A 13,166-nucleotide genomic window follows, 5' to 3' on the forward strand; every position below is an offset into this window, starting at 1 on the left:
ATACTTTGAAAAAATATTATAATTATAATTTATTTTAATTATTTTATTTTTTCAATGATGAAACCATGTAAACTTTTGTTTGGTGGAAGTAGTTTTTTTTAATTTTAATTATGATATGTTAATATTATATGAAATTGAATGTGATTAAATCAAAATATGTTAATACATATATAATATAAGCATACTATATTTAGGAAAAAAAACCATTTGTACTTGTCTTTATATTTTAATTATTTATACATAAAAACTTATTTTTAAATATTGAGTGAAAAAATGTTCATAAACAAGATTTACGACATCCATTAATTGTTTTAATGTGATATATTCAAATATTGATGGAGTATTCTTTTAAATATATAAAAGATTTATATTTGAATATATTAAATTAAAATACTCCAAAACGTAAAAAGTTAGGTTAACTTGGACTCCAATGCATACAATAACCAGGAGGTGACCGTCCCCACAAGTCACTCTATTTCCCACACCGTGATTGACGGGCAATCAATCAGACAAAGCATTTTTGGAGCAAAACTTAATAGTTTGATCAAACTCGTAGAACTGTATAATTGATGTACTTTTTATACCCTGATTTTGCATTTAGAATATAATTGATTAATTCGTGGAATAAACATTTTGATATTCATAACATTGATATTTCTTCGATGTTGTGTATTTATTAATCGCATCCTTTCCCAACATCATCCGATATAAATCACTTTGGTCTTTGAGGGCACTTGGAAAATAACTATCTAAACCCCACAGGCGACCTTTTCCTTTTATTTTTCTTCTGGTCACTCTCAAGATTCAACAAACAACAACTCGATTACAAAAGAAAAAGTAAATAAGAAAATTCCCAACCCCTTCCCCACCCCGCCAAAAGGAAAAAAAGTTGAAGTCTCCTCACATTTTTACCATTTCAAATGTATAGGCTCCTTATTTGTTTATTTATAGCCCCTTGAAACTAAGGGCACTGACATTCATATCTTCACTCATACAACCAAATGTGCCATGGACTGGTTTTCTTGGCTCTCAAAAACTGGCCTGGACCCATCCCTTGTCTACGAGTACGCCCTTGCTTTCTCCCACAACGAGCTTGAAGAAGAAGATATAGTTTATTTCAACCATGAGTTTCTTCAAAGCATGGGCATCTCAATAGCTAAACACAGGCTTGAAATTCTCAAGCTTGCTAGGAAAGAGAGAGGGGTGACCCCAAGACCAGTTTCCAGGCTTCTATTGGCAATCAAGAGAACCAAAAGGAGCTTAGGCAAGTACATTAGGACATGGGTTCGCCGCCAAGAACACTCGGCTCTTGTTGTGGTTAACCCAAGGAGTCGGTCCGGGTATGCTAATAAATGGAAAGGGGCAATATTGAAGAGAAACAAGAAGCTGATGGTGGGTACACAAGGCAGGCTTTTGCTCACGAACGGGACTCCTTTGCTGGTATCGGGCACTGCTAGAGTTGAAAGCTTTTCAAGTCCTATGGTTTTCGATTACCAGAAGGAGAAAATGGATGGGGAGGATGAAGATGGATATTGGTCAACTGCTGTTGAAGACATCAGGTGGGATACTATGTTTCAGGATTTGAAACCAACTTGAACGAATTATTTCATTTTTAAACTCCTGTTGTTTTCTGTTCAAAGTTCTCCATTATGTTTGATTTCAGTGGTGAGAGATGGGATTTTTTTAGCAGTTCCCACCGGTTTTCCTTTTCTTTTTTTCTTTTTTTTTTTTTGGTGTTTGTGGTGGGGGAAGATTGATAACTTTTATCCTTATCTTCTTGAGTGGTGTTGCAATCATGAGGTTGTCTCCCTCTGCTTTTTTTATCTTTGATAGAAAAAAAAAAAGAAAAGAAAAAGTAGGAATCAGTCACTTTGGGAAAAAGAATGAAACAGAGGTATCGAAATATGCAGGGTAAGAAGCAAGCATTGCATTGTAAATCTTAAAATGATTGTTTTATTGGGTGGTGAAAGTAGAGATACTGTACTTTCTAAAATCACCTAAAATTGTACCAGAAAATCTAGAACTAGAATATGACATGCGTTCGTTTCCTTTTTCTTTCTTTTCTTCCAAGTTTTCTTTTATATGACATAGGAAATATTATTACAATTTAAATTATGGGACAGACCATTTTCAAAATGGTAAAGTTAAAAAAGGGGATGTATGGTTAGTGTTTACCATCAAATTTCGCATATATTTTTCTTAATTTTATATAAAATGATAAAATTATTCTTAAATTAATATTTAGTATTTTATTAAAATATTTTTATAATTTAATTGAGTTGAGATTCAATAATAAGTAATATGAATAAAATAAAATTATATATATATGATGATATAAAATATAAATAAGAATTCGAATAATAAATAGAAACCATATTTTAAAAATAATCGTATAAATCAAATTTGATTAAATCATGAGTTATTTTCTTCAATTTGGCCTCTTTACAGAATTGATAACTTTTACGACTAAATTATAACTTGGGGATGGATCTCTCAATGTTATTGAACTTTCCTAGGGAAGAGACGTCACGGGAGAGTATGGTGGAGAATGGTGTTAAAATGTGATAGTTTTCGTATTTGTATAAAATTTTAAATTTTAAATTTAATATTTATATTTTAAAAGTTAAAAATTAGGTTTTTTTAAAGTTTACTTTTTTAGTTTTTTTAATTTCAGTAGTTATCATCATTTATAGTTTTTGTTAAAATTTATTTATTTAATATATTTATTTTTTTCTCAATTATATAACACATCATAGGAGGATAATCTAATTAAAATATTAAGTTGATAAATTTTAACAAAAATTACTTGTGATTTTAACAATGGTTAAATATAAAATTAGTACTCAAATTTGTCCTAGATTGATAGTCGAACTTTTTTCCATCAACAATAATACCAGAGTCTAACGGCATTAAATTCAGGACACATTACAATAAGGATCTCATAATGACATCATCATTTAAAAAATTTTAAAAATATATTTAAAAATAAAAAGATAAAAAATATTTTTTTTTCTTTTGACTCTTCTCTCCCTCTACACTTTTGATTCTTCTTCTACTATTTCCAATGATTTTAGCCAAAATCCTCATTTTCTTCTTCTTCTTCTTCTACTTCAACACAAATTACTACCTTCGTTGCCGCTGGTGATTGGCCTACCTTATCCCAAATCTCAATACTAACTATAACAAATGAAAAGCTTTGAATTTGAAGAATTAGAGAAGAAGAGGCCTCACTTGGATTCTTCTACCATGACTTGTAATCCCTCTACTTCTCCCAATCACACCAAATATGTAATCTCTCTCTCTCTCACTTTTTTTTTAAATACTTTTTATTCTCATCTCTTTCGCTATAGTTTTCAAGTCATTGAACCCACACAATAAATTCACAAATTACAATATGTAACACCCTGATTTTGGGCCTAGTCAGAACAGTGGTTTCGGGATCACAAATTTGACGATGAAAATTTTATTTTTTATTATATTTTTATGGTCTACAATTTCATGGAATAATTTCGTGAAAATTTCGTTCGAAAATTTTGACATTCGGGCACTTAATTTAGTCAAAAGAACCAAATCGTAAAAAGTGCAAAATTGAGTTCTACATACTAGAGGTGTCCAATTGTTATGAAATTTTAAATTGAGGGTCCTTAAATGGTAATTAGACCATTGGTTAATTTCTAGACAAAAATAGACATGAAATGGGTGTAATAAAATATTTTTAAGTTAGGGGTATTTTGGTAAACTAATAATTAAAAGAATTAAAAAGGAAAATAAGCCAAATTAGCTATCATCTTCTTCATTCAACCGTTTCTACCAGTAGCAACCATGGTTAAGGTTTTTTCAAACTCCCAAGCTCGATTTTAAGTGCTCCTTAGCCCCGTTTTTAAAGTTCTTTATATTTTTGAAATCCTGGTAACTTGGTTAAGCTTATTCTAGCAATAATTTAACCTAGGGTTTATATTTTGAAAAATACCCATAGGTGAAATGTGTTTATTTTGGTGTTTTATTGTAGAATATGAAGCTTGAAATTGTGTTAAACAACTTTTACTAAGTGATTTTATGTGAAAAAAATGAGTAAAACGACATAATCGGTAAAAATACCTAATGTTCATAAGTACATGTTAGAATATGAATTTGATGTTGCTATAGAAGGGAAAAATGATCAGCATGTCATAAAACATAATAAAATAGAATGAAGTTTAATTTACAAGTTTAGGGGCAAAAATATAATTTTGACAAAGTTTAGGGGAAAAATTGTAATTTTGCCAAAATATGATTTTGGGTCAATTTGAATAATGTGAGTCCTAATTAGGCTATATTTGTAATGATAGAGCAAGGAAAATTGAAATTGGGGCTAAAATCGGCAAAATACCAAGTTGTGGACAAAATGGTAAAAATGGTCATTTTCGTATACGAGGTAAGTTCGTGTGTTAATAATAATGCAATACCATACTTGAATTGAAATTTTCTATTGTTATGGCATAAATTGTATGATTTCATATGTTTAGGAGAAGTTGATGGATGGTGTGTATGATATGGAAAATGTGATGCTTGTTGTGTCATGTGAAATTGAATGGCAAATTATTGTTACATGAATTGAATGTTAAATTACTATTACATGGGTTGTATGAATTGCTACACGGTTGCACCTGATGAGATTTCGACAAGTTTGTACGTAAATAATTTATCGATTCTTTTTATTTTATTATACTGCCTATAGAATGATTATTTGTTGTAAATTGCAAATTGAAAAAGGACTATGAATAAATTTGTAACATGTTGGAAAGTGAGGAATTTCCTGGTTGAGCCTTCAGAATAGAAACGATATGAATGATCTATTGTGAGGTCATGTGTGTAGTACTAAGTGTAGGCTACTACGTGTACCGGATAATTGGTCGCATGTGTAGTACTAAGTGCAAGCTACTATGCCTACCCGATAACTTCGATCATGTGTGTAGCACTAAGTGCAGGCTACTACGTGTATCAAATGGTTAGGTCACGTGTGTAGTACTAAGTGCAGGCTACTATGTGTACTGGATAATTGGTCGCATGTGTAGTACTAAGTGTAGGCTGCTATGCATACCAGATAACATTGTCTACAAGTGTGAAAATATGTGCAGGCAAATAAGTATCAGTTATTATTCCGAAGAGTTCAATAGGAAAATCGATTAAGTAAAAATACATGTGAACATGATTATATGATGAATAAGTGCAGGTATATGTTTATGAAATTATGAGCAATGTGCTTAATATTTGAGTGAACTTCGATAAGACAAAATGGATTAAGTGAAATTATGTAAGAGTGAATTTTAGTAGTAAAACAATGTTAGACAATAGCAGTTGCGTGACTTTGAAAATTCACCAAAAATTGTGTAAGTTGAATTAAATTTTAAAAAAATTATGGAATTAAATATTAATGAGTCTATTTTCATATAAAAGAAACAGGGGGAGCAAAAGATTCTATATTATGTGATATTCTAATTTTTGTGAGACAATATCAGAATGAATTCGAGATCCCCTGTTCTGAATTGGAAAAACCGTTAAAAATTGTAAAAAAATAATTATGAGTTATAATTTATATGAATAGAATCCCAAATGAGTATAATTTCAGAAGAAATGGACAGAAACATCAGCCGAGTCTCGAAATATGAGATAAATAATTTTTAGTGAAGAGTGGTCAGAACTGTTGGACAGCAAAACAGGGGAAAATTTAATGAATAAACTATACTAATTGGCTAAACCAAAAATTCTAGAAATTTTATGGGAGAAAGGTATATGAGTCTAGTTTCAAAGAAAATTTAACGAAGCTAAATTTGGAGTTTTGTAACTCCAGATATGAATGATTTAGTAGCTGTAACTCGATAAAACAACTTAACCTGAACTTGTGTAATTGTACAATTATAGTGTTTCATCTTGAAAAACATGTTAGTAATTGCTTATTAATTTCATATGGACTTACTAAGCGTAAAGCTTACCCATCCTCTCCATTTCTTTAGTATTGGCAGGTCGGCTCGGGGTTGGTTATCGTCGGAGGCAAGATCACACTATCAAACTATCATTTTTGGGAGAATTAATTCAAATATTAGAAATATCAAATGAGTGGCATGTATAGGAAGTTGGTTTGTGATATGTATTATTATTATGACTTTGACCATACGTATCAGTCTGCATTGAGTTATCGTATATGATCATGAGATGTGGTCCTTATCCATTATGGTTTATAAGTTTAATTAATCATGCAATGTCCTATGTTTTGATGTGATAATATAGTTAGCTTTGTTTGTTATGCATGATTGGTAATACATCAGGTAAGTTAAATGCAGACCAATGGATCATGAATTAAATGGAAATGAGTAAATTTGCCTTGAATATGGATGTTTAATGGACAAATTGGTAACTACATTATGATGGTATAAAATGAGAATAAGATTTAGCATGTCTAGTTCTAGTTAATGTAAGAATGTATATTATATACAAGATGGTAAGCAAATATGTTTAAATTGAATGACATGTTATTGCATGATTATGGATGTGTAAGTGATCATTTATGCCATGTTATATGTCTTTAAATATGAGTCTATGCATGTGTTCGAAAAGTTTTGAATTAAATGAAATTTTATGGCCCGATTTTCGTCTATGTGTATGGTTAAGTCTGGCAATGCCTCATACCCTGTTTCGACCTTGGATACGGGTAAGGGGTGTTACACAATACCTTTCCCTATTCCATTCATATATAAAAGCAACAACAACAATTCATGTTAATTAACCCTTTGCCTTTTTTGTTTAATTTTTTTGATCTTAAAATTTGAATTTTCCTTTCAGTGTTTCATTCAAGATTCATAGGAACAATGTGCGAATTTTATATCTTCTTGTATGGATTGTATTTTTAAGGTTTCAATATTTGATTCAGGTGCGAGAATTGTTTTGAAATCAAGGTAAGTGATTGGGTTTTAAATCTAGCTAGGGACTTTGTTTCGATGTGAAAATTAGGGTCTGGATATAGAGAAGGGGGAATGAAGATTATAATCAAACGGATGGTTGTCAAAAGATCTGTTTTTTTCATTTGTTTTTTTTATTGGAATAGTTGATCTTCAGGTGATAATTGTCTGCTTTCAGATGAGTCTTTTGTTAAGAGATCGTTGATGAAAGGAATGACAAAAAAATTGGAGGGGGAAAAAGAGTCAAAAAAAAAATTTAAATTTTTTAAGATTATGACATCACCATGGCGTCATTTATGCCTTGTGTCACAATCTAATTCTACTATGTGTCTTAAACTTAACGGTGTTAGATTCAAATACCAATTTAGTTCACGAAAAAAAAAGGTCAAGTACTAATTTGGAACAAAAAAAAAATCATAAGTACCAATTTAGGAGAAGTGAACAAGTTTAGATACTAATTTTATATTTAACCCTTTTAATAATTGAATTGATTTCAAAAAAAAAAGAGAGGTAGAACTTAGTTTTAACTTTTTCAAGTATAGAAAGTAAATATCAAATTTTATCAACGTAAACGGATTAACTTCATATTTTAATAGAATATAAATAATGTATCAACCTAGTTCAATACCAATATATCTTCTATCATCTATATATATTACGAGTTTTCATTCCCTTTGCAATGCATAGACTACTTGTATGAATTAACAAAATATAAGCTTAAAGCTAAATTTGTCTCTTAAACTTTATATATTATTTCACTTTGGTAACTTTTTTTTAGATTAGTATTTAAATTATCATTCTGATACTAGATTCAACCTTTTATTTGTAATAGTGTTAAAAAAATCTGATGCCATATGCTGCCCATTAAAATGTGCCATATAGCATATCCAACCATTCAGAATTCGCCACATGAAAATTAAATTTATTTTAAATAAAAATATTAAATTTAAATTAAAAATAGAAAATTATAATATTAAGTATTTAAATATTACAAACACATTCTCCTGTGACCATCGTTGACCGATCATTAATCATCATGATAACCATTGACAGTTCATGTGGCACTATTAGAATGTGTCACATGTCCTTTTATTTTTAATATTGTATTTATATTATATTGATTTAAAAATAAAAAAATTGTATGTAATATATAAATAATTCAAACAATTTAAAGAATATGTATTTTTACAAATTTCTAAAATATATAATATATTTTTAAAATTTTAAAATAATAAAAATTATAAAAATAAAAAAAAGTATTTAAACTTTCCAAATTTGCAAAAAAAAAAAACCTTAATTTTTTAAAAAATATATATTCTAGAAAAACTTAAATTCTTTTGAATTTAGATGTATTGTCTTAAACCTAGATATATTGTTTTAAATTTTAGAATTATGAAATAAATTATGAAAATTTTCTAGAAAATACCTTTTGCAATTTTTAAAATTTAAATGCCATTTTGTAAATTTTTAAATTTTTATATATTATTTCGACTTTTAAAATTGAAATTCATATCTTTTATAATTTTATAAAAAGAACATTTTTAATTTTTTGAATTAGTTATATATTAAATATGATTTTTAACATTTTTAATGAATATTATATATACAATATAAAAAAAGGACATGTATGTATTGATTTGCCATAATTTGATAGCCGTTGAATTAACTCTTTTTTTACACTTAAAGAGTTTGTATTTAGTAGTTGTTAAATTCTTATCTAAGTAGTTAGTTTGTGTATTTTTAGTGTATTTTGTGACCAAAGGGTAAAACCTTACATTGTGGTGTCTAACAACTAACTATACTTTATGCAGGAGGTGACTTAGGCCAAAACATAAAACTTTGACACTACCATTGATGTCGCGACACCAGACCCTTGGAGTCGCGGCACTGAAGTTGTTCATTAGCTTGAGAGTTGAATTCCAAGAAGTATAACACTAGGTCTTTTGACTTAGTACTCTATAAAGTGATCCAACCTGATTCGGTTTTCCTATTTCCCATAAACTTTAATATTCTATATTAAACAATTTTATCATCCCTATTTTACATCGGGAATATTTTTAACGATTTTAACCAAATAAAATTTCGAGAAAATGTTCAATAATTCATAACTCAACATGTTCACTATGACCGAATGATTTATTTTCATTTTTGGGCTTCAAAACAGCTCAAAAATATAAACTTATTTTTTCGATCATTTTTAAGTAATCCATATAAAATTGCAAATTGATCATTTCCATTTTTGGAAACCTACATTCACTTCCAAATGATTCAAATTTTCCATTTCGGAAAAAAAATTCATTTCTAAATGTTTTCCATTTCTCTTTTCCTATTCATTTTGTTCATTTTTATTCAAACTTGTAATTCATTTATGATTTCAACGAGCTAGCGGAGGGACTGGTTGGACATATGTAATTAGGGCTTAAATGATTTATAATTAAATTTTGAATTTTTGCCTATTAATTATTAACTCATTTAGTCACGAAGTCATTCCACTATAGTTTTGTGACTAAGCTCTCCCCAACGACATACCATTAGAAAGCAACTACTCAATGATCATCTAATGACCTTGTCATAAGTGTGTTACCCTCACAGGATATCCTTGATCACTTTGGGATAAAATGATCGTATTTTATCTCATGGTAACTATTACATTTTCCTTCATACAAAGTTAATTACTATCAAACAGTAATTAAGTCATTCATCAACAAGAAGAAATACCTATAGCCATGTGTACTTTTCATCAGCCATGTAATGCCAATGAGAGTATATCATTTACCCATGTCTCAGGCTATGAATTCTACTATTGTGAATGACGCTACATACTGCAAAAGTCATACACCCAACGCACCAACTTTTGGTTTCTTATCTATTTGAACTCATGTTTTTACTTACATTAAAGTGTACGAGTCATGCATACATAATTCGTCATCCACTCAAGATTTAGGTATGCCATACTATGTATGTCATAAGTGAATAAATTCATAAACAAATTCAAGATCTAATCTGCTTGGGTCCTATCCGATGTACTGTCAGTCCAATTAGTCACATCTATGTCTCTATCTTCTGGGAGTCATCTACTCCGTTGCCCAAGACAAGGCATCTCCCCAATTTGAACTTGATAGATGACATATTTTTCTTTCAATCTAGTTGTTCATTTCCGATTAGACAAAGGACATGTTTAGGTTCGTATACTAATAAAAGTTGTCTTTTTGTATTACGATCTGACCACATAATGCCACTTAGTATTAGTTAAACATTAGACAACCAATAAGCAACATTTGCTTCCATTTTTCTTTGCATGCAAAAACCATTTGAGGACAATAATACAAAATATATTAATTGAAATCAATGAATTTATTTTATTACTCAATCCTTTCGAAAAAAATTTACAAGTGTACTTAGACGAAAATACTACACTTAGGGCAACAAATCCAATAGTCTCCCACTTTCCCTAGTGAAGTAGATCAGTCATGTTTCACATTCTTGTGTCCTTCCATATGTATCCCAAAGAGCTCTCTAGCTAGTAGAGTCTTGGCAAAACAAATCCCTACGGTTTGTGTAACAGCCCGTTTTCAGTAAAATCGAAATAGTAGAGTTCTATAAGTTAAAGGTATCAATTAGCTATGAAATTCTAAAGTAAGGGGATTTATATGGTAATTAGACCATATTATTATTAGTAGTGGACAAAGATGGGCAAGAAATTGATGTTTTAATTAGTTTAAACTAAAGGTTAATAAAATAATTTAATAAATAAATAAAATAAAATAGCCTAAAAAGATATCATCTTCTTTAGTTAGATGTTCCATCGAAAATAGGTTAAGAAAACTCCATTAAAGGAGCTTGAACATTCGGTCAAGTTCATCTTGTAACAGCTTGTTTTTTAATGGTATCAGGAACAGTGGTTTTGGGGTCACAAATTCGACGGGTATGTTCGTAAATATTATTATTTATAATAATATTTACAAGTCAAATATGGTTTTAAAAGGTTTTTGATATGGTAATTTATGTTATATAAATAATTATTAAGTTCAAGTGGTAAGACTTTAAAGTCAAGTTGTTTTAGAAAATAAGGTATCGGGACCTCGTTTCTATAAATAGAACCGTAAATATTTTTATAAATGTTTACAGAGTGTTATTAAGGTTTTATTAAAGTTTCGTTGAGAAATTTTAATGTTTCAATAGTTAATTAATTAAAAAGACTAAATCATAAAAGATGTAAAATTTGATTACTATTTGATTTGAGTGATTAAATGACTTATTGAATAAAGGGAAAGGGACTTAAATGGTAATTAAACCATTTAAAGAGTTAGTGGACAAATATGGACATGGATTTGGTATTTTATTTAATTATTAACCAATGTTAAAATGATAATTTGGTCTATTAAATTAAAATAAAAAAAAAAGGTTAATTTATTATCATCTTTTTGGTTTCTTCTTCAAAAACCGAATATCCATGGATTTAGTGATGAAGCTCTTGGCCATGGTGAAATTTCATTCATGGTATGTGATTTTGGCCCCGTTTTTATTAATTTTTATGTTTTTAAGATCGTTGCAACTAGACCCCGCTAGCCTGTACCTTCATTTTTGAAACTGTTAAAGATTTTGAATGTTGTTATTGATAAATTTTTGTGATTTTAGATGTTAAATGATGAATTTGAAATGTTGTTTGATATTTAAAAGTATTTTTGTTAAGTAATTTTGATAAATTTACTGATTAGGGACTAAATTGTAAAAATAGTAAAAATACAAGGATTTGATGTGAAATTATTAAAAATGTGGGTTGTTTTGGGTGCCATGAATATTTAGCTGATATGAATTTGCAATAAAAATGGTTAAATTGCATGTTTTAGGCTCAGTGACTAAATTGAATAAAAGCAAAATGTTAGGGGAAATTTTATAAAATGTCAAAAATTATTAAATTGAATGAAATTATTAATTTATATCAAGATCGAGTGGAAAATCAAGGAGAATAGAAATGTACACTCAGCCCGTTTTGCAACTCCGATTCCTTGTTCGGATCACACTCAGCCCGTTTTGCAAGCAACTCATCATCATCTTTCTGAGCTTCACGAATTTGATGAGTCAACAATGGTTTGGCCTTTAATTCGGCTACTAACACATTGTCGGGTAGGATACACAAGTGTACATTCATCGCTCGTAAAGCAAACAGTGATTTCCGGCTTAAGGCGTCCGCAACCACATTAGCCTTTCCCGGGTGATAATCAATGACGAGCTCATAATCTTTTAACAACTCGAGCCAACGTCTTTGTCGCAGATTTAAGTCTCTTTGAGTCATCAAATATTTGAGACTTTTGTGATCCGAATACACATGACACTTCTCACCAAATAAGTAATGTCGTCATATCTTTAAGGCGAATACGATGGCAGCCAATTCGAGATCATGGGTCGGATAATTTCTCTCATGTGGCTTTAATTGTCTCGACGCGTAGGCCACAACTCGACCTTCTTGCATCAATACGCAACCTAACCCAAGTAGGAGGCGTCACTATAAATGACAAACTCTTTGCCGATTCGGCCGCACTAAAACCTGGAGCTTCGTCAAATGAGTTTTCAATTGATCGAAACTTTTCGACACTTTTCCGTCCATTCAAACTTGACATCCTTCAAGCGGTTTCGTCATGGGTGCGGCTATCATCGAGAATCCTTTTACAAACCGTCGGTAATGTAAGCAAGTCCCAAAAAGCTCGAACCTCGGTAATATTTCTTGGAGGTTTCGATTAAGTATGGTTGTAATTTTGCTCGGTCGACTCGAATACCGATGCAGATACCACATGACCCAAAAGCTAACCTCTCTTAACCGAACTCGCACTTGCTGAACTTAGCATATAACTGCTTATCCCGTAAAATTTGCAACACCAACCTCAGGTGCTCCGCATGTTCGGTCTCATCTCTTGAATAGACCAAGATGTCGTCAATGAACACAACTACGAACCGATCCAAATATGGTCTGAAGATCCGATTCATCAAATCCATAAATACCGCAGGGGCATTAGTGAGCCCAAACGGCATCACTAAGAACTCGTAGTGACCATATCTCATTCTGAAGACAGTTTTGGGTATGTCCGAATCTCGGATTCGCAACTGATAATAGCCCGATCTCAAATCTATTTTTGAGAACACTGAGGCTCCCTTCAGTTGATCGAACAAATCATCGATCTGTGATAACGGATACTTGTTCTTTATTGTCACTTTATTAAGTCGACGATAGTC

General features: G+C 30.4%; 1 protein-coding gene across 1 annotated transcript; it reads left to right on the forward strand.

Annotated features, from left to right (window-relative positions):
• Positions 1 to 707: 707 nt before the first annotated feature.
• LOC108466519 (uncharacterized) lies at positions 708 to 2,053 on the forward strand. Its single transcript, XM_017766885.2, has one exon. It carries the CDS (start codon positions 1,009 to 1,011, stop codon positions 1,594 to 1,596), a length of 588 nt encoding a protein of 195 aa, XP_017622374.1. The 5' UTR covers positions 708 to 1,008; the 3' UTR covers positions 1,597 to 2,053.
• Positions 2,054 to 13,166: the final 11,113 nt, after the last annotated feature.

This window comes from Gossypium arboreum, chromosome 2, assembly GCF_025698485.1.
Source record: "Gossypium arboreum isolate Shixiya-1 chromosome 2, ASM2569848v2, whole genome shotgun sequence".
In the NCBI taxonomy this organism is placed as follows: Eukaryota; Viridiplantae; Streptophyta; class Magnoliopsida; order Malvales; family Malvaceae; genus Gossypium; species Gossypium arboreum.